General features: G+C 36.1%; 1 protein-coding gene across 1 annotated transcript in view; it reads left to right on the top strand.

Moving 5' to 3' along the window:
- Npepps (aminopeptidase puromycin sensitive) overlaps nucleotides 1-23,166 on the top strand; it is a 95,818-nt gene that overhangs the window by 1,873 nt on the left and 70,779 nt on the right. Inside the window, exon 2 of the mRNA XM_046420428.2 lies at nucleotides 16,145-16,229. Coding sequence (XP_046276384.1) covers nucleotides 16,145-16,229 — 85 coding nt within the window. The remainder of the gene's footprint in view (nucleotides 1-16,144; nucleotides 16,230-23,166) is intronic.

Genomic DNA, 23,166 nt, shown 5'->3' with positions numbered 1-23,166 from the left:
TGTGACTTGGCAAACCTTCGGAAGAGGGACCTGGCCATGGATGAGTTCGCCTTATGTGTGTGAAAAGACTGACTTTTAAAAGTAATTTGTTTCTGTTTCTTTTTCTTCTTCTTTTTTTTTTTTTTTTTTTTGCAGTGCTAGGGATGGAACCTAGGGCTTGGCTTATGCTAAGCAAGCACTCTATCATTGAACTCTGCCCAGAGCCTGTAATTTGTTTCTTGTCCCATTAGTTGGCACAGTGGGTTCAAAATTTTGGGAAGTATACATACTTAGGAAAAAACTGTCAGGACAATATAGTATAGATTTAAAAATATTTATTTATTTAGTTTTGGTATATTTGTTGCTCAACTTAAGCTTTTTTTTTTATTAGTTGTAGATGGACTCAATACCTTTACTTATTTATTTAATATTTTTTAGATGTATGTACCTTTATTTTACTTATTTATTTATGTGTGGTGCTGAGAATCGAACCCGGTGCCTCATACATGCTAGGCAAGTGCTCTAGCACGGAGCCCAGCCCTAGCCCCTATTTATTTATTTTATTGGGTGTTGAGGATCCAATCCAGTGGGTGCTAGGCAAGTGCTCTACCAATGAGCCCCAGCCCCAGCCCCTATTTATTTATTTTTATGTGGTGTTGAGGATCGAACCCAGTGGGTGCTAGGCAAGTGCTCTACTGCAGAGCTATAACCCCAGCCCAAAAATAATTATTTATTAAGAGGTGACTTTTATTGACGTGTTGGATGGAACAAGCAGTGACCTGCTCCTCCTTACCTCTTTCTTTTTTTCTTTTCTTTTTTTTAACATTTTTATTTTTTAGTTATAGGTGGACACAATATCTTCATTTTATTTTTATGTGGTGCTGAGGATCGAACCCAGTGCCTCATGCAAGCTGGGAGAGCGCTCCACCTCTGAGCCACAACCCCCAGCCCTCCTTACCCTCTTTCTATTTCTCTAAAGAGATGAGAAATGTGTGAAAGACTGGTTTGTGTTATTGAGGAAGCACTTGGCAATATTTTTGATAATAGCAGGGACTTTTAATTTTTTTTTTTTTTAAGTTTTATAGATAGGGTCTTGTTATGTTGCCCAGGCTGGCCTCAAACTTGCCATCCTCCTCCTCAACCTTCTGAAGTGCTGGGAAGTACAGGCTTGTGCCACCATGTCAGTTGATTTGTTAATTTGATATAAAGAAGTAAATGGATCTTTTTGGTAATATGAACTTTTCAAAAATTAAAAAAAAATTCTGTTCAAGCTAGGTGGCAACACAAAGATAGTGTGATAATTAATTCTAACAGGTTTTATTAAAGAATGATTGGGCTTTTTATAATTGTACCTATTGATACCTTTCAGAGTGTTAGAAAGGAGTTAACATTAGTAAGAAGTAAGTGAAAACATATAAGTGTTTTTGAAATCCCTGAATTGAATAAACTTTTAACTGTGGCATTAAGTGGTATCTTACGGTGCAAATCTAATTATTGATAGAATTCCCATTTCTAGAAACCTAGATTTATAACTGGTATCAGGTCAGTTTTCTAACAGTTGGAATCATATTACACAAAGTATGCAAGTTGCTCGGTTGCCTTTGTTGCAAAATTTTATGATAAGACCAGAGTATTTGTACAGGTTACACATTAGAAACTTAGTGGATTTTTAACCTGGTCTGGGTGTGGACTCCTTGAGAAAGGGAAAAAATTAGTCAGTGTGCAATAATTTAAAAATTAATTGTCTTTCCCATAGGCAAATGTGTTCTAATTCTGCACGTTTTGAAAATCTGTCATTGTAGGCCTAGGGAAATTTCTGGCTACTTAAACCTGTTATTTCTGTAGGCCTGCAATTCTAATTTTATTCTCTCTCCCCTTCCATGGTTACAGGTATGTATGAGTATAATTCCTGGTTACATTTATAGTGGTTGGTACAACAATGGGATTTTGTCTTATGGAAATATTTCATCTGTGCCAGAGAAATTAATCAATCAAGGCCAGAAATCAGGATATGCTGGCCAATCTCTGACCTCCACCATTAAAATATTCATGTGGGGATGACTAAATTAGCACTAGGAAGGAGAGATACAAAAACAGTAGTTTTGTTTGGCAGACTAAAAACTTGGCACCTAAATGGGTATTATTGTCAACTGTATGTTAATGAAATTTCTGCCCAAAGTTTGTATGTTTTCTAGGCAATCATTGGGGAAGTTTTTTATTTCTTTAAAGAAAAGGTAAAATTAATAATTATGTTAGTATTGTGCCAGACCACTAAATGGCATTAAATTAAATTTTAGGTGGGTTGAGAGTATAGTTTAGTAGTAGAGTAAATGCTAGTATGTACAGGATTCTGAGTTCAATCCCGAAATTAAAAAAAAAAAATCTATAAGTTTGAAAGATTAGTGATAAGGAGTAGAATTTATTCAGATTTTCTTTTTTCTTCCTTTCTTTCTCTCTTTTTTTCCAGTACTGAAAATTAACACAGGGCCTTTCACATACTAGGCAAGTGTTCCACCACTGAGATATACCCAAACCTATTCAGTTTTTTGAAGTGTATCTGTGAGAAAAGTATAAAAATCTGTTTCATATGTTAATCTTTTTTTTTAATACCTAGCAATGAATTCTGTAGTGAATTCATATCTTTTTAGGCTTTATAATTCTTCATAATCTGGGTTTCTTTTCTTTTTTTCTTTTTTAATACTGGACATCATTCTGAACATCCATCATTGATGCTAGAATATTTAGAACCATAGGTATTACCTCAAACTATGCATTATAGCTTTTTAAAAATATTTATTATTATTTTTTTTAGGTATAGATGGACACAACACAATGCCTTTATTTTTATGTGGTGCTGAGGATCGAACCCGGGTCCCTACCGCGCTAGGCGAGTGCTCTACCACTGAGCCACAATCCCAGCCCCCCCCCCCTTTTTTTTTTAATAATTTTGTTTTTGTTTTTTTTTGTTTTAGGTGGACACAATATCTTTATTTATTTTTATGTGGTGCTGAGGATCGAACCCAGTGTCTCGCGCATGCCAGGCCAGGGCGATACCACTTGAGCCACATCCCCAGCCCCTGCATTATAACTTATCTGGTTTTTAAAATTTTTTGATTTGTTTGCTGCTACTACTTCTTGCTGCTATTGTGCCTGCTGCTGCCTATTGTATAATTTCTTCCCTCTTCTGTTTCACTGAATTTGAGCTGAAGAGATCTATGTAACCAGATAAACAAACTTGTTTGAGCTTAAAAATGTTTCCAAGAGAGTTTGATGAATTCTGGGTAAAGGATATGAGCTTTATTGTATGGACTTTGTATCATCTATTCTGGCTTTGTATCCAGGCTTTTTTTTTTTTTTTTAACTTCCTGGTTCTGGATAATTGATATTGTCTAATACAACCTGGAAATATGTGGTCTTGTGTAGTAAATTATCTATGAAACTTCTCTGAACTTTGCCACATAAATGAGCCTATTCTAATTGTAAAGTAAATCTTATTCTAATTTGTACATGAGTCAATGACAAAGGACTCAGCTTTCTTTTTTTTTTTTTTTTTTTTTTTTTAGAGAGAGAGAGAGAATTTAATTTATTTTTTAGTTTTTGGCAGACACAACATCTTTGTTTGTATGTGGTGCTGAGGATCGAACCCGGGCCGCACGCATGCCAGGCGAGCACGCTACCGCTTGAGCCACATCCCAGCCCGGACTCAGCTTTCTGATAGCTGTGTTGTTAACTAAGATTAGGTGTCCAGATTTTAGAGATTTTGTATTAAACATCATATTAAGTATGTGGCTTTTTGGTTTATTTAGTCATTTGTAGTCTCTTTAAAATTTTATTTTAAACAAGGAAATATTTTAGGAATACGGAGATGTAATCTACCACCCAGATATAATATTTTGCTCCATTTACTTTAGGCTGTGCAGACTACTTTTGGGGAAATAAAATGTCACAGATACCACCCTGAAAAATAACTTCTCTCTTGGAGATAGGTTCATGTTATTCCTCCATATGTTTTAAACTTTAATGAGTATGTAAGTAGCTACAAAATATAAATACCAATATTCTGTGTGATTTGAAATTTTACCTTAGGGGTACTTCTGTTTGACCTTCTTCTATTTACTCTTTTTTTTTTTTTTATAATTTTTTTTTTTTTTTATTTATTTTTATTGTTTAATTTTCGGCAGACGCAACATCTCTGTGTGTATGTGGTGCTGAGGATCGAACCCGGGCCGCACGCATACCAGGCGAGCGCGCTACCGCTTGAGCCACATCCCCAGCCCTCTATTTACTCTTTATGTCTCTTTTGTTAGAAAACTTGGCACACTTTGAGTTCATTCTATTATTTGCTTCTTACTGACTTAAGAAATTAGTGCACTATTCCACCAAGGCAATAGTTACTCAAAATTTTAGCAGTGAAATAATTTATTAGGCAAAGTGACTCAGGCTTTCTTTTTCTTTCTTTCTTTCTTTTTTTTTTGGTGCTGGGGATTGAACCCATGGCTGCCTTGTGCATGAAGGGAAGCACTCTACCAACTGAGCTATATCCCCAGCCCATGACTCAGGCTTTCTACTGATTGGTATTGGAATTGTCACTTTGGAGATTTTCTTTTTTTGTGGTACTGGGGATTCTACCACTGAGCTACATCCTTCCTCAGCCCTTTTTGATTTTTTTTTTTTTTAAATTTGAGCCAGGGTCTTTCTAAATTGCTTAGGGTATCCTTAAACTTTTGATCCTTCTGTCTCAGCCTCCTAAATTGCTGTGCCATTGTGTCTGGCTGGAGATTTTCTTAGTGGTTTTTTTGGTGGTGCTGGGGATTGAACCCAGGGCTTGTGCACTCTAGGCAAGCACTCTACCTACTGAACTATTTCCCCAGCCCCCTGGAGATTTTCTTTATGAACATCTTTGGACTTTGGTAATTAGAAAACAAAACTCAATAACAACAAAACCTCTTGAGTCTTACTTAGTAGTGATTGTAGTAAAGGCTCATTCAGGAAAACTTGTCTCAGATTGCTGCCTCCCTAGCTCATAGAAACTTCCACTGTGAAATTGTTACCAAGGATCATGCTGCCTCTTTAGTATAGTCATTACTTAGTATGTGCTTCAGTTGAAGTACATGCTATATAGGAGACAAAAAGAGTTAACCCTGTGGTTGAAACAAAGGATATGGTAGCATTCTATATTTTAATAGTAACAGGTGAAATAAAGGAAAGTGAGCTTCTTATCAATGCACTTTATATGCCAACTGTAACATTTCATTTCAATTTTAAACTTGGAAAATGAAGATTTTAATGCTATGATTCATTTCAATTATTACTTGTTATTTACTTATTTATTTTAGTACTAGGGATTGAACTCAATGGTGCTTAACCACTGAGCCACATCCCTAGCTCTTTTTATTTTTTATTTTGAGACAGGGTCTCATTATTTTGCTTACAGCCTCGCTAAATTTCTCAGGCTGGGTTTGAACCTGCAATCCTCCTACCTCAGTCTCCTGAGCCACTAGAATTACAGGCATGCACCATCATGCCTGGTGGTGGGTTTTTTTGGCAGGGGAGGGTACCTGGGATTGAACTCGGAGGCACTCAATCACTAAGCCACATTTCCAATCCTTTTTATTTTTTATTTTGAGACAGAGTCTTGCTAAGTTGCTGAGGCTGGCCTGGAAATTGTGATCTTTCTATCTCAGCCTCTTGAGTTGCTGGGATTACAGATGTATGCCTGGCTTTCACATGGATTTTTAAAATTACTTTCCTTGGGTAGTACATACATGCCAATATCCTCTAAAGTATGTCACATAGTTCCTAACATTTATATTGTTTGGATCAGGTACTTTATAAACTAGTATGTGAATGTTGTTACATGATACGAGAATACATTTAATCTCTGTGTTAATAACATTTATTAAATGATTACTATGTATCAGCAAGTGCTAACACAAGCACTTTACATTTTTTGGTCAGTTTTTTTTTTTTTTTTAATTTTTTATTGTTGGCTGTTCAAAACATTACATAGTTCTTGATATATCATATTTCACACTTTGATTCAAGTGGGTTATGAGCTCCCATTTTTAACCCATGTACAGATTGCAGAATCACATCAGTTACACATCCATTGATTTACATATTGCCATACTAGTGTCTGTTGTGTTCTGCTGCCTTTCCTATCCTCTACTATCCCCCCTCCCCTCCCCTCCCCTCCCCTCTTCTCTCTCTGCCCCCTCTACTGACATTCATTTGTCCCCCTTGTATTATTTTTCCCTTTCCCCTCACTTCCTCTTTTATGTACTTTTGTATAACTCTGAGGGTCTCCTTCCATTTCCATGCAATTTCCCTTCTCTCTCCCTTTCCCTCCCACCTCTCATCCCTGTTTAATGTTAATCTTCTTCTCATGCTCTTCGACCCTACTCTGTTCTTAGTTACTCTCCTTATATCAAAGAAGACATTTGGCATTTGTTTTTTAAGGATTGGCTAGCTTCACTTAGCATAATCTGCTCTAGTGCCATCCATTTCCCTGCAAATTCTATGATTTTGTCATTTTTTAATGCAGAGTAATACTCCATTGTGTATAAATGCCACATTTTTTTTTATCCATTCATCTATTGAAGGGCATCTGGGTTGGTTCCACAGTCTTGCTATTGTGAATTGTGCTGCTATGAACATCGATGTAGCAGTGTCCCTGTAGCATGCTCTTTTTAGGTCTTTAGGGAATAGACCGAGAAGGGGAATAGCTGGGTCAAATGGTGGCTCCATTCCCAGCTTTCCAAGAAATCTCCATACTGCTTTCCAAATTGGCTGCACCAATTTGCAGTCCCACCAGCAATGTACAAGTGTACCCTTTTCCCCACATCCTCTCCAGCACTTGTTGTTGTTTGACTTCATAATGGCTGCCAATCTAACTGGAGTGAGATGGTATCTTAGGGTGGTTTTGATTTGCATTTCTCTGACAGCTAGAGATGGTGAGCATTTTTTCATGTACTTGTTGATTGATTGTATGTCCTCCTCTGAGAAGTGTCTGTTCAGGTCCTTGGCCCATTTGTTGATTGGGTTGTTTGTTCTCTTATTGTCTAATTTTTTGAGTTCTTTGTATACTCTGGATATTAGGGCTGTATCTGAAGCGTGAGGAGTAAAGATTTGTTCCCAGGATGTAGGCTCTCTATTTACCTCTCTTATTGTTTCTTCTTCTTTTTTTTTTTTTTTTTTAATTTTTTATTGTGGGTTGTTCAAAACATTACAAATTTCTTGACATATCATATTCCACACTTTGATTCAAGTGGGTTATGAACTCCCACCTTCACCCCATACACAGATTGCAGATTCACATCAGTTACACATCCATTGATTTACAAATTGCCATACTAGTGTCTGTTGTGCTCCGCTGCCTTTCCCATCATCCACCCTCCCCCCTCCCCACCTCTCCCCTCCCCTCCCCTCCTCTCTCTCTACCCCCTCCACTGTATAACCCTGAGGGTCTCCTTCCATTACCATGCAATTTCCCTTCTCTCTCCCTTTCCCTCCCACCTCTCATCCCTGTTAAATGTTAATCTTCTTCTCCTGTTCTTCGTCCCTACTCTGTTCTTAGTTACTTTCCTTATATCAAAGAAGACATTTGGCATTTGTTTTTTAGGGATTGGCTAGCTTCACTTAGCATAATCTGCTCTAATGCCATCCATTTCCCTGTAAATTCTATGATTTTGTCATTTTTTAATGCAGAGTAATACTCCATTGTGTATAAATGCCACATTTTTTTTATCCATTCGTCTATTGAAGGGCATCTAGGTTGGTTCCACAGTCTTGCTATTGTGAACTGTGCTGCTATGAACATCGATGTAGCAGTGTCCCTGTAGCATGCTCTTTTTAGGTCTTTAGGGAATAGACCAAGAAGGGGAATAGCTGGGTCAAATGGTGGCTCCATTCCCAGCTTTCCAAGAAATCTCCATACTGCTTTCCAAATTGGCTGCACCAGTCTGCAGTCCCACCAGCAATGTACAAGTGTACCCTTTTCCCCACATCCTCGCCAGCACTTGTTGTTGTTTGACTTCCTAATGACTGCCAATCTTACTGGAGTGAGATGGTATCTTAGGGTGGTTTTGATTTGCATTTCTCTGACAGCTAGAGATGTTGAGCATTTTTTCATGTACTTGTTGATTGACTGTATGTCCTCCTCTGAGAAGTGTCTGTTCAGGTCCTTGGCCCATTTGTTGATTGGGTTGTTTGTTCTCTTATTGTCTAATTTTTTGAGTTCTTTGTATACTCTGGATATTAGGGCTCTATCTGAAGTGTGAGGAGTAAAGATTTGTTCCCAGGATGTAGGCTCCCTATTTACCTCTCTTATTGTTTCTTTTGCTGAGAAAAAACTTTTTAGTTTGAGTAAGTCCCATTTGTTGATTCTAGTTATTAACTTTTGTGCTATGGGTGTCCTGTTGAGGAATTTGGAGCCCGACCCCACAGTATGTAGATCGTAGCCAACTTTTTCTTCTATCAGATGGCGTGTCTCTGATTTGATATCAAGCTCCTTGATCCATTTTGAATTAACTTTTGTGCATGGCGAGAGAAAGGGATTCAGTTTCATTTTGTTGCATATGGATTTCCAGTTTTCCCAGCACCATTTGTTGAAGATGCTATTCTTCCTCCATTGCATGCTTTTAGCCCCTTTATCAAATATAAGGTAGTTGTAGTTTTGTGGATTGGTTTCTGTGTCCTCTATTCTGTACCATTGGTCAGCTTTTTAAATTAGTGCATCTCCAATATGGGTACAATATACTAACTTAAAATTCAAGTTGAGTTTTTTTTTTTAATACCTTTATTATTTTTTTTAATTTATTTTTTATATGTGGTGCTGAGGATCGAACCCACTGCCTTGAACATGCTAGGCAAGTGCTCTACCACTGAGCCACAACCATAGCCCGAGTTCCTTTTTTTTAAATATTTTATTTTTTAGTTTTAGGTGGACACAATATCTTTAGTTTACATTTATGTGGTGCTGAGGATTGAACCCAGTGCCTCGTGCATGCTAGGTGAGTACTCTACCACTGAGCCACAACCCCAGCCCCCAAGTTCCGTTTTTTTTTTTTTTTTTTTAATTAGCTACACATGACAGTACAATGATCTTGACAATTCATACATTTGAATCAAATGGGGTATAATTTCTCATTTTTCTGATTGTAGAGGTTGCAGAATCACATAGGTCATACAGTCATCTATATACATACAGCAATAATAATGTCTATTTTATTCTGCTGCCCTTCCTATCCCCCCCAAGTTCCTTTTTTAAGATAAGTATTTTTTTTTTTTTTTTTGGTCTTTTGGCTCTTCTTGCCTACTTTTCCAAAAATGGCAGTATCCTGAAAAAAAAAAAATTAGTAACTATTAAGTAACAAACAGCTTAATTCATTAGTACAAATAGGTAGTTTTTTTTCTAAATATAGGAGGAATTAGAATGCACTTGTAATTGGATATTGTGTACTGCGACTTTTCAAAGTATACATTTTTAAAACTTTCACTCAGGATGGTAGTGGTAGTAGTGTGCCAATTGTTATTTGGCAAATGTAATGCTATAAAGCTGTCTGGACAATTGGTAGATTAACTGCTTGTTTACCATTAAAATTCATTGTAGAAGTTGATGAATGACAATGTGTTGCCTATTAAGGATTAAGACCAGTAACTAAACCACTGTTATTCTGTTAACATAAACCTCAAATTCTGAAAGAGTTTTTAAAAATACTTTATTTTATTTGTTTATTTTTATGTGGTGCTGAAGATTGAACCCAGCACGTGCTAGGCAAGTGTTATACTGCTGAGCCACATCCACAGTCCCAGCTCCAAATTCTGAAAGATTAAAATTTTTTTTTTTTTTTGGTAGTTGTGGATGGACAGAATGCCTTTATTTGTTTATTTTTATGTGGTGCTAAGGATTGAACCCAGTGCCTTACACATGCTAGGTAAGCACTCTGTCACTGAGCTACAGCCCCAGCCCCCTGAAAGATGTTTATTCATTTTGCCCTTTGGAGCAAATCCAAATAAATGCTTCATTTTTCTCTTGGTTTCTGAGCTTTTCAAGTCAATTAAGATTTTATTTTTAATTTTTAAGATTTTTATATTTAAGTCAATTAAAAAAATGTTTTTTGGTCCAAATGTAATACCAGAAATGGCCAATTTGGTGTAAAGGCTTTAGTGCTGTTTGGATATGTTCTGGTGAAATATACAGTAAAAAGGAATGTTGCCACTTCATAGAAAAGCTGAATGCCTAAGCAAATTTACCAGATACAGTGGCACACACCTGGAATCCCAGTGTCTTGGGAGGCTTGAGTTCAAAGCCAGCCTCAGCAACTTAGTGAGGCCCTGAGCACTTAGCAAGACCCTGTCTTAAAGAAAGAAAGAAAGAAGGGCTGGGGATGTGGCTCAACCGGTAGTGTGCTTGCCTGGTATGCGTGCGGCCTGGGTTCGATCCTCAGCACCACATACAAACAAAGATGTTGTGTCTGCCAAGAACTAAAAAAAATATATATATTAAAAAAAAAAAAAGAAAAAAAAGAGGAAGGAAAGAAGATTTATGAGAAAGATTCTGTCCTCTCCTTGTGGATTGAACCCAGGGCTGTGGGCATGGTAAACATATGTTCTACTGATCCACACCTGTAGTCCAGATTTTTTTTTTTTCTGGTGGTATTGGGGATCGAACCCAGTGGTTCTCTACCACTGTACATTCCAACCCTTTTTCTTTGTTGAGTCAGTTTTTCACTGAATTGCTCAGGCTGACCTTGAATTTGATTTCTTCTTGCCTTAGCCTCCAGAGTGGCTGGGATTACAGTGTGTACCACTGTGCCTCACTCCAAAAAAATTTTTTTTTTTAAATAAGCCAAGGTAGTTTCACTTTGTAGTTCTATGTGATATATATATATATATATATATATATATATATATATATATAATTTATATATCTGTATCTATATCTATAATTTTTTTTGGGGAGGAGGTATGGTGTTGTGGATTGAATCCAGGGCCTGTGCATGGTAGGCAAGCACTCTATCAATTGAACCAAATCCCCCAGCCCTGTGTTAAGAGTTTTTTTTTTGGTACTGAGGATTCAACTCAGGGGTACTGAACCACTGAGCCACATCCCCACCCTATTTTGTATTTTATTAAGAGACAGGGTCTCTCTGAGTTGCTTGGTGCCTTGCAGTTGCTGAGACTGGCTTTGAACTCAGGATTCTCCTGTCTCACCTCCCAAGCCTCTGGGATTACAAGAGTGCGCCACTGCCCTCCCTGTGTTAGAGATTTTGATAGCCTGTTAACAGGCTTAATATTAATAACATTAATATTATTTATTTATTTTGTTTAGTGGGCTAGGGATTGAACCCAGGCCTTGCAAATGCTGGACAAGTGCTCTACCACTAAACTACATCCATTAGCCCTTATCTGTGATTTAGACCAGGTAATTTTAATTTATAGTTTATCATGTTTAAATATGCATTGGTTATTGGGGCTGGGGTTGTGGCTCAGCAGCAGAGCTCTCGCCTCCCACATGTGCGGCCCTGGGTTCGATCCTCAGCACCACATTAAAATAAATAAATAAAGTGAAGGTATTGTGTCCAACTATAACTAAAAAAATTAAATATTTAAAAACAGTATGGGGGCTGGGGATGTGGCTCAAGCGGTAGCGCGCTCGCCTGGCATGCGTGCGGCCCGGGTTCGATCCTCAGCACCACACACAAATGAAGATGTCGTGTCCGCCGAAAACCAAAAAATAAATATTAAAATTCTAAAAAAAATAAAAATAAAAACAGTATGTATTGGTTATGAATAAAATGAGTGCTCACAAATACAGCATTTACATACAAATATCATATTACTCCAATGTCTTTACTTAGTCTCGTGATTCATTCAATAGTATAAGAACATCATTGATCTTCATACAAGTTTTGTTTGGTCTACACATTGTTTATGAAAATTTTAAATTAGTTTTCATCAATTAAAAATTGGGAGATTGGGGGCTGGGATTGTGGCTCAGCGATAGAGCGCTCACCTAGCACGGGCGGGACCAGATTTGGATCCTCAGCATCACATAAAAATAAAGGCATTGTGTTGTGTCCATCTATACCTAAAGAATAGATGTTTAGGGCTGGGGATGTGGCTCAAGCGGTAGCGTGCTCGCCTGGCATGCGTGCGGCCCGGGTTCGATCCTCAGCACCACATACAAACAAAGATGTTGTGTCCGCCAATAACGAAAAAAGAAATAAATATTAAAAAATTCTCTCTCTCTCTCTCCTCTCTCTTAAAAAATAAATAAATAAATACATTTAAAAAAAAAGAATAAATGTTTAAAAAAAATTGGGAGATTGCATATGAAATCTGAATTTGTGACTTTTCTTTCTTTCTTTTTTTTTTTTAAATTATAAGGTCTCTCAACACTGTTTGCTTTTTACTATAGCAAAATTGGTTGGCTCCAAGAAATAGCTACTCTCTCCTTTCTTTATGGGTTTAGGGGATTATGTATAGCTCCAAGTGGCCAGCTGTACTCAACTGCCTGGTTGGCCCCAGTAGGCATATTTATTCCATTTATATTCTTATTTTAGATTTAGACCATTCAGATGTCTGAGAATGAATTTCAGATTTGTTTAAAGCACCAAAATAAATGTATATAATCAGGCTTATTTCCAAATTGAAAAATGGTCAAGGGTTTGTTTATTTATTGTAGTGCTGGGGCTCAAACCCAGTGCATACTCTAGGGGCAAGTTTATTGTTATTTTTTTGGTGGTACTGGGGATTGTACCCTTAGTACCCTACCACTAAGTGACATCCACAGCCCTTTTTGTTTTTTTTATTTTGAAAGAGGGTCTTGCTAAGTTCTTTAGGTTGAACTCAAATTTGTGATCCCTTTGCCTCAGCCTCCTGAGTTGCTGCTGGGATTACAGGCATGCACCATTGAACCTGGTTTAGGGGTAAGGTTTTTATTATTATTATTTTTTAATATTTATTTTTTAGTTGTAGTTGGAGATGATACCTTTATTTATTTATTTATAATATTTTTTTTAGTAGTAGTGAGACACAATATCTTTATTTTATTTATTTATTTATTTTTATGTGGTGCTGGGGATCGAACCCAGTGCCTCACATGTGCTAGGCAAGCGCTCTACTGCTCAGCCCCAGCCCTAAGAGCAAGTTTTTTTTTTTTTTTTTTTAATTTTTTGATGTGTGGACCTTTATTTTATTTATTTATATGTGGTGCTGAGAATTGAACTCTGTCTCACACTTGCAAGGCAAACGCTCTATCACTGAGCCGCAGCCTCAGCCCCCTAGGGTCAAGGTTTTAAGCAAGCAATTCACAGAGGAAAAACTTAATAATGTGTATGTGTATACACACAAAAAAATATATATATACACACATAAACACACATACATATATACACACGAATATATGAAAAGATGCTTAGTAAACAATGTTATTTAGTAATTTTTTATTTTTTGTGGTGCTGGGGATTGAACTCAGATGGTCTCTACACTGAGCCACACATCCCCAGCCCCTTTCCTTTTTTTTTTTTTTTAAGAATTTTAAAATACACACAGACACGCATGCACGCATACACAGTTGATGGACCTTTGATTTATTCATTTACTTATATGTGGTGCTGAGAATCGAACCCAGTGCCTCATACATGCCAAGCAAGCACTTTACCACTAAGCCACATCTCTAGTCCCCAGCCCCTTTTCCTTTTTTTTTTTTTTTTTTTTTGAGACAGGTCTGGCTAAGTTGCCCATGCTGCTCTAGAACTTGCAATCCCCCAACCTCTGCCTCCTGAGTTGCAGAAAGCTCACAGTTAGGCTTCTTTCCCTGGAATAATTATTCCATGTGTGCATGAGAAAGCATGGATCAAGATGTTTATTGTAGTACTATTTTCTTCAAACAAAAACATCATTTAAACAAAAAAGTGGAAACAGCCTTACTTTGTTTAGGAAGAGATTAGATAAATAATTGGTTTATTCAAAGAATGGAATACTACTATGTCATAAATTAATGAATTAGGGGCTGGAGTTAAATCACTTGCTTAGTCTTTGTGAGGCTTGATCCTCAGCAACACATATAAAATAAAGTAAAATAAAGGTATTCATCTACAACTAAAATAAAAAAAAATTAATTAATTACGTTAGTTTCTATAAGCATTGTCTGTCCCCCAAATATAATATTAAATGATTTAGGAATGGTGGCACCTGCTTATAATTGTAGCTGCTTGGGCAGGCAGGAACATTGCAAGTTCAAGGCTAACCTCAGCAACTTAGTGAGACCCTACCTCAAAATAAAAAATTAAAGGGGCTGGAGATGTAGCTCAGTGGAAAAGCTCCCCTGAGTTCACTTCCAGTGTGTGTTTGTGTTTTGGGGGGGGGTTGCTAAATAAAAAAAGCAAGTGTGAAAGTTTGTAAGATTGTACACATTTTGATACCATTTATGTAAAATTAAAATTATTTACAGGTCCTTATATATGTGTATCTAAAGTACTGAAACATACTTGGGAAAGAGATAACATTAGCCTTAGGATAGTGGTGTCTTTAGGGCATGAGGAAGAATGGAATGGATTTTTCATTGAGTCTATTCAGTAGTCCATCATTGTACATGAGGAACATGTTCCAAGATCCCTAGTGGATGCCTGAAACCACAGGTAGTACTGAACCTTTATATACTGTGTTTTCCCCCATATGCCCTGCAGTGTTGCCACATTGTACCAGAGTTAAACTGTCCTTCATGGTTAATGCCTAGGTACCTCCTTTGTATCACTACTCTTGCACCCTGGGGCCATTATGAAGTTAAATAAGGTCAATATTTGAATACAAGCACTTCAGAACTCAGTAGTCAATCTGATAACCTAGACTAGCTTTTAAGGCTTTTAAGTTACTAACCGTGGTAGTGTGTACAACCTGGCAATGATAGACAAATTGCTGATTCCCAGAAGAAACAGAATGAGATTTTATCATGTGAAGGTGGACAGTTTTAAACTTAAGAATTGTTACTTCTGGAATTTTCAGGCTGCCAGGGGCCATGGACAAAGGCGGGGGATACCACTATATTTTAGTTTTTTGGATCAGAAGAAAATAAGATTATCTTAAAAGCCAATTTTATTTTGGGACTTGGGTCATTAGTGTGGGTCATTACATTTGGGAATAGTGTTTCTTTGGGAAAAGAAAAATTTGAATAGGTTCTTATGAAGTTTTGACCTTATAATATGAGATATACCTTTTTCTTGTATCCTCAAAGAAAACCTCATGCTGGGTTAAAATATGTAATTTACAGTATGTAAAAAATGTTTTCTAGGAATGGGATTGTGGCTTAATGGTAGAGCGCTTGCCTAGCATATGTGAAGCACTGGGTTCCATCATTAGCATCACATAAAAATAAATAAAATAAAAATATTGTGTCCATCTACAACTAAAAAAATACATAAAAAGTGTTTTCTGGGCTGGGGTTGTGGCTCAGCAGTAGAGCCCTTGCCTAGCGTGTGCGAGGCCCTGGGTTCGATCCTCAGCACCACATAAAAATAAATAAATAAATAAAACAAAGGTGTTGTGTCCAACTACAACTAAAAAATAAATAAAAAAAAGTTTTCTAATTTAAAAAAATTTTGAAATAAAAAAAATTAATTAAAATTGTTTTAAATCCCAGTGTAAGGAGAAAAGATGCTTTTATTTGTTTCATTGGTTAGATGTTTAAATAGTGTGAAATAAATTTATTAAATTATTTAAAAAATTTATTAATAATAATAAATGTTATTGAAACATTTGGAGTTGAGTGCTGTGGCACCCACCTGTAATCTCAGTGACTCAGGAGGCTGAGGCAGGAAGATTGGGTGTTCAAAGCCAGCCTCAGCAATTTAGTGAGGCCCTGAGCAGCTTAGTGAGACCCTGTCTCAAAATAAAAATTAAAAAGGGCTGAGGATGTACTCGGTGGTTAAGTAACCTTGGGTTCAATCCCTAGTACCAAAACAAAACAAAAACTATAACTTGGAAAATAATGAATTATATTAAGACTGTTCTTTTATTTCTACCTTTGATGCATAAATACTCGTCCAGATTTGGTTAAGTCTGGCAGTTAAGTCTCCAGTAAATTGCCTGCAATATTAGTCCAAAATGAAGATGTATGTATTACTAATATAGGCTATTTTTGATTGCTTTCTTTTCCCCTTAGGTGAGACAGGCGACCAATCAGATTGTGATGAATTGTGCTGATATTGACATTATTACAGCTTCATATGCACCAGAAGGAGATGAAGGTAAAAGCTGTTTTTCATTTTAATTTGGTGTGTGTGTGTGTGTGTGTGTGTGTGTACATGTGATACACACTTTCAGGTTAAGATGTCAATGTTTGTTACTTTAAAAATAGAAAAATCTGGGAGCTGTGGCGCATGTTTATTATCCCAGGTACTTGGGAGATTGAGGATTGCTGTTTTGAGGTCCGCCTGGGTAGTGAGACCCTGTCTCAAAATAAAAAGGGCTGGGGATGTGGCTCAGTAGTAGAGCACCCATGGATTCAATCCCCAGTACCACACGTAGACATACACACATATACATTCAGAAAAGAAAAGAATATTTTATAGATTTATTTTTTGGGAAAAAAACAAAAACAAAAGATGTTTATGAGAAATATTTGAATAGTATAATTTCTTTTTTACATTTTTTATAACTTTATTTATTTATTTTTTGTGTGGTGCTGAGGATTGAACCCAGTGCCTCACATGTGCTAGGCAAGTGCTCTATCACAGAGCTACAACCCCAGCCCAGAATAGTATAATCTTATTGAGATACAGAAATGTCACAACTTAAATTCTGCTTTAAGCATTAACTTTTTTAAGACCATAAGAAAATCAGATTTTCGTAAGTGTAAAATCAGTATAACAATATGTATAATAAAGCTGATGAGTTATTTTAAAAATTAAGTACTTTGAACATGGAAGTTTCATTAAAGGAGCTTAGTTTATATGAGTTTTTCTACTCCTCCACAACTTTATTAAATTTTTAAGATAATGTCTTAACTTATAATTAAGAGAAAAATACTTGCTTTATGAGAACAAATTTGAAGGTTAGAAGGCTAGATGATAGGACTGGTTTTTCAGGAAAAGCATGTTAAAATGAAGAGTGGCATAGAGTATGAAAACTATTAATATCTTAAACATGAGAACTTATATCAATAAGGATATAATCAGTTTGAACCACAAATCTTATTCTCACGTACGCTTCACTTTTTTTAAAAAAAAATTTAATATGTATTTTTTAGTTGTAACTGGACACAATATCTTTATTTATTTATTTTTATGTGGTGCTGAGGATCAAACCCAGGGCCTCGCACTTGCTAGGTGAGCGCTCTACTGCTGAACCGCAATCCCAGCCCCAAGCTTCACTTTTAAAAGATGTTAAGTTTGGGCTGGGGTTGTGGCTCAGCGTTTCAGTGCTCACCTCGCACATGTGAGACCCTGGGTTTGATCCTTAGCACCACATAAAAATAAATAAATAAACAAAATAAAGATGTTGTGTCCATGTATAACTAAAAAAAAAATATTAAAAGAAAAAAAAGATGTCAAATTTGGGGCTGGAGTTGTGGCTCAGCGGTAGAGCACTCACCTAGCATATGCAAGGCCCTGGGTTCGATCCTCAGCACTTCATAAAAATAAATAAATAAAATAAAAGTATTGTGTCTAACTACAATTAAAAATAAATATTAAAAAAAAAAAAAAGAGGGCTGGGGATGTGGCTCAGCAGTAGAGTGCTCGCCTAACCTGGGCAAGGCCCTGGGTTTGATCCTCAGCACCACATAAAAATAAATAAATAAATTAAAGATATGCAACTACAACTAAAAAGTAAATATTTAAAAAAATTTGAAAAGAAAAAGATGTCAAGTTTGATATAAGCTTATACAAGTACATTAATATTGGAGCTGAATTGCCTTTTACTTTTGACTTTACCTTGCCATTTCTTTTTTTTTTTTTTTTTTTTTTTTTAAACATATTTATTTATTTAGTTAGTTATTGGCAGACACAACATCTTTGTTGGTATGTGGTGCTGAGGATCGAACCCAGGCCACACGCATGCCAGACGAGCGTGCTACCGCTTGAGCCACATCCCCAGCCCCACCTTGCCATTTCTTATCAGCATGGTTGATTGTTTACTCTGAGACTTCCTCTTAAGTCCTCTCATTTGATATAAAATAAGTTAAAAATTTGATCTTTCAATTTACATTTTGTATTGTTATTTCTTTTCTCCTTTACATTAATGCTGAAAAGAAGCATACAAGGTTTATTCTAAGACTTGGCAAAAAAAATTATCATTATTATTTTTGGTGGTACTAGGGATTGAACCAGGGCGGTTGTACCACTGAGCTACATTGTCAGCCATTTTTATTTTTATTTTGAGACAGGGTCTTGGTAAGTTGTCCAGGGTGGCCTGGAATTCACAATCCTCTTGATTTAGCCTACAGGCATAAGCCTTGCTCTGGCAACATTTATGTCATGTATTTTTCTTTCATTATCTTGTCCATACCAAGTTGAAGTAGTAGCAGTTTTTTTGTGCATATTATTGCCATGATTATGTTATTTTCAGCTGATTGTGAATGTGAACTGCCATGGTTTTAAGTTTAAAGTAACATATACTTCAAATGGACTTGAGTGAGTGCCAGTTTCTTAAAAATTATATGGTAAATGAAGGGATGATTTTTATTTTTAACTGTGAAGAAAAATGGAAGTACTTCATCCAGTTACATCAAGGCAAGCTTTCTTTGTTATAGGTAGAGAACATTGAAATTCAATATAGGGTTTTAAAATGGTGCCCAGAGATCCAGAAAATTAAATGTACATCCTCCAGCTGACATGGTTTGAACTTGATTTGTTTTTTATCTTCCTCTACTAAAAAGCCAGGAAAGAATTCAGAGGACAAAAAGTTTTGAGTGTGCATAACTGAATTAGCTGTGCTAAATTTATAATTATTCATTTCTTTTTTTTAAATATATGCATTTTAGTTGTAGTTGGATACAATACCTTCATTTTATTTTATTTTTTACATGGTGCAGAGGATTCAACCCAGTGCCTTGCTCGTGTTAGGCAAGCACTCTACTGTCAAGCCACAACCCCAGCCCCAGTGATTCATTTCTTTCTTTCTTTTTTTTTTTTAACATTTTTGTTTTTAAGTTGTAGACAATACCCTTACTTATTTATTTTTATGTGGTGCTGAGGATCAAACCCAGGGCCTTGCACGTGCTAGGCGAGCGCTCTACCGCTGAACCACAATCCCAGCCCAGTGATTCATTTCTTAGGGAAGCCGAGTTAATGTTCTATAAGTGACTGAAGAGAAATATACACATTTATAGAAAATGAAAGGATTTGGAGACAGATTCAAATACAACATGAAACTTTTTTAAGTACATAAATTATTTTCCTTCAGAATTAGGGTACTTTTCTCATCTCTTCTCTTCTATAGCAACACGAAAAACCTGGAGTCATATGGAAACCCATTTAATTTTAGAGTATAAGAAAATGGGAAATGGTATTAATTTGGTATTTTAAAATTTGTCAGCAACAGGGTTAGATTTGGCCTTTTATACTACACACACACATACACACACAGAGATCTTAATTTTGCCCTTAAATATATTAGCAGTTAGTGATTTTTACCTTCTGGGGAAATATAATGTGTTGTTTCTTCAAAATTAGCAGTTATGATTTTTCAGTGCCAGCTCTTTCCCAAGCTGTATACTGATGACAGGGAAATAAATGAGTAAATAAGACATCATTATTTGATCCAACTTATCACACTTCTAGTACCCATTAATGCTTACAATTGGCCTTCTGCAAGATTGATTTAGATATTTGTAGCCACTAAATTTTGTTGCTTTAAGGTAAAATCAGAAAATTCTTTGAAGGCATAAAACTGTTGCTTCTTTGTGTGAGTTTTTAATGGGTGTAAAAAGGCCATCTTGTGATATATGCAGTAATCCTGAAAGACCTATTGGCATGTGTCTCTTTAAACTAAGGCACTGTCTTTTAAATATAATTAATTAAAAAAACCTATTTGAGATCCTACTTTGTAATATTTAAAAAATGAGAAATCAGTAAGAAAAACGGCTGAAAACTGTTTTTTTACTGTTCTGCACTTCAAGGGTTGGTGAAATCACTAGCATTTAAGCCAGTACAAGGAATGTACCTCCCTACACAGTGCAGGGATTAGTATTGCCATCAGCTTCTGCAAGAGAAATACGAAACTCTTGAGTGCCTGAACTCAGGTCTAACAGGTAAAGAGTTTTTAAATTTATCATTATAGATGGCTTGAGTGTAACTACATAGAAAATTATCACTTGAAAGTTTTATACCAATTTTTCCCTTATACTCTGTCAGGTATATGTTTGTAGAATTAGCTGTATAAGAAAACATTTTCCATTTGTGACATAATATTTCATATAAAATTCTAATATATAGTTTCAAATCTGCTAGCATCACTTTGGTTTATCTATATAAAGCATGCAAATTTTAACATTTTTCTCAAAATGTGATTGCATATTTGTATGCATGTGAGTGTATGCATTTGTTTAATGGAATGAAGTAGCTTATAAATATTGCCAAATAGTAATAATTTCAGAGCAGAAGTGTTATATTAATAATAAAAAGGAATGGTTCTTCACATTAAAAAAAATTTTTTTTAGTTGTAGGTGGACACAATGCCTTTATTTTTATATATTTATTTTTATGTGGTGCTGAGGATCAAACCCAATGCCTTACCTGTGCTAGGCAAGTACTCTACCACTGAGCCACAACCCCAAACCCAGTTTTTCACATTTGATCATATCTTTATCCAATTCTTAGTAATATCTATCCTATCATAAAATTATATGTAGACAACTAGTAACATTAATGGGCCATTATCTATTTGCTTTTGACTTATTTAGTGTCATTCTGAAAAGGCATGCAACCCTCAAAGCAGAAAGATTGAAAGAAAAGGAAATATAAATTTTAATACAAATATATTAAATATATTATAGAATTTCATAAAGAAATTTTAAATGAAAGGACTCTTAAGTATAACTTCAGTTCTAAAAGATACAATATAGATTAGAACCAAAGTTCTTGTGGGGACAAATCAATAACAAGAATGAGTGAATTGGTTGGTTTAGGAAAATGAGTGACAGGACAGAGGCTGAACCAAAGAAAGAATGTTTCATATATATATATTCAAATTACAAAAAGAACTTTCATGGCCAAATAAAACATTTTTGTGAGCCATTTTGAGTTCTGCCGAAATGGCTCTGCTGAAGAGATATTCCAGGGAAGTGGTGTAATTTGCATCTTCTTTGTATCTTGAACCTAAAGACAAAATTTAACATAGCTGCCTCATTGAACAGAGGAAAAACCCTTATGAGAGTCTTATAGGCTTTTTTATTATTTAATTTTTTGTTCTTTTTATTTTTACTTTTTAATTTTTAGATTCTCATAGGCTTTTAATGAAAACATATAATATGCCATATTATGGTGAAATATGTTAAATTGAGTTTGTTGTGTGTACTCCATTGATACATGCGGTGTTGTTTTGGGGGGTGGGGGGGAGGGTACCTGGGATTGAACTCAGGGGCACTTGACCCCTGAGCCACATCCCCAGCCCTATTTTGTATTTTATTTAGAAACAGGGTTTCACTGAGTTGCTTAGCACCTCATTGTTGCTGAGCCTGGCTTTGAACTCAAGATACTCCTATCAGCCTCCTGAGCAACTGGGAATACAGGTGTGAGCCATTTCAAAGGGCTCTCCCACATAACTATATCTCCAACCCATAAATACTCTTAAAAAGATTCAGAATCTAACACAATCTTTTTTTTTTTTTTTGGATAGCTTTTAGAAGTTTTTTATTTTTATTTTTTTTGTCGCTGTAGATGGACAGCATGCCTTTATTTTATTTGTTTCATTTTTATGTGGTGCTAAGGATTGAACCCAGTGCCTCTTGCATGATAGGCAAGTGCTCTGCCTCTGAGCTACAGCCCCATCTCCTAGAAGTTTTTTTTTTTGTTGTTTATAACTTTATTATTATTATTATTTTTTGTTGTTGTAGATGGACAGAATGCCTTTATTTTGTTTATTTTTATGTGGTGCTGAGGATTGAATCCAGTGCCTCACACGTGCTAGGCAAACACTCTGCTACTGAGTTTATTTAAAAAATAAAGTTATACAGCTCCAGCCCTATCCTATAACTTTATTTTTTTAATTTACTTTTATGTGGTGCTGAGGATGGTACCCAGTGCCTCATAGGTGCCAGGAAAGCGCTGAGCCACAACCCCAGCCTTCTTGTTGTTGTTTTGGTGCTGGAGTTCAAACCCAGTGTTCTAGGCAAATGTTCCACTACTGAGGTACACCCCATGCCATTTTTAGAGGCCTTATTTCTGAGATCCTACTTTTATTAATTAGTGAACACTTTTTGTCTCTAGTTTATTCACTATTCCTTAGTGTATAATAAAGTTTTGGAAATTTGAGTGTAAAGTCTTTGCTGTTGTTCTACTGAAGAATTTATGCACAAGCCACTCACCATTTCAGGCTACACTGAGGAACCAAATATTTTCCAAATTCTTTGATAACTTTCAGGGCATCCTGTTTTTTTTAATTCAGTTGTTTTATTTTTAGATAACAAACTTAATTCCTATATACTCACAACCTTTCCTACTGTCCTGCATCAGAGTGGTATATTTCTAAACAACAAATAACCCTATGTTGAAATGTCATTATCACCTGAAGTCCACAGTTTATCTTGTAGTTTATTCTTGGTGTTGTACAATCTAGGGTTTGTGTATGTGTATGTACATGTGTGATAACAGGTATCCACCGTTATGGTATCATACAGAATAGTTTCACTGGCCTAAAAATCCTCTGCCCTGCTGGATGTTGCTGCATACATCTCTAATCCCAGACATTGGGAGGTTGAGGCAGGCAGGTTACTGCCGCAGTCTGGCTGGGCACAAATGCCGCAGTCTGGCTGGGCACACAATCACGAGCCACCACACAGCTTGTAGATTCAAACAGCAACTCTTTATTCCCGAACTCACACCAACCGTCTACAATCACGTTCTGGGGAAATCCATGTTCTCTGCCCAAATCCACCTCCACTGGGCTTCTATCTCCAAAATATATTGTCTGAATCCCGTGAGAACTCGAGGGGAACTCAGGCAGCAGGATACGCCCTATTCCCAG

Source organism: Marmota monax, unplaced genomic scaffold, assembly GCF_021218885.2.
Source record: "Marmota monax isolate L192 unplaced genomic scaffold, Marmota_monax_Labrador192_F-V1.1 WCK01_AAM20220418_F8-fsc00064, whole genome shotgun sequence".
Classification (NCBI taxonomy): Eukaryota; Metazoa; Chordata; class Mammalia; order Rodentia; family Sciuridae; genus Marmota; species Marmota monax.
The sequence above is the reverse complement of the archived record's forward strand: the minus strand, read 5'-3'. Positions and strand labels throughout refer to the sequence as shown.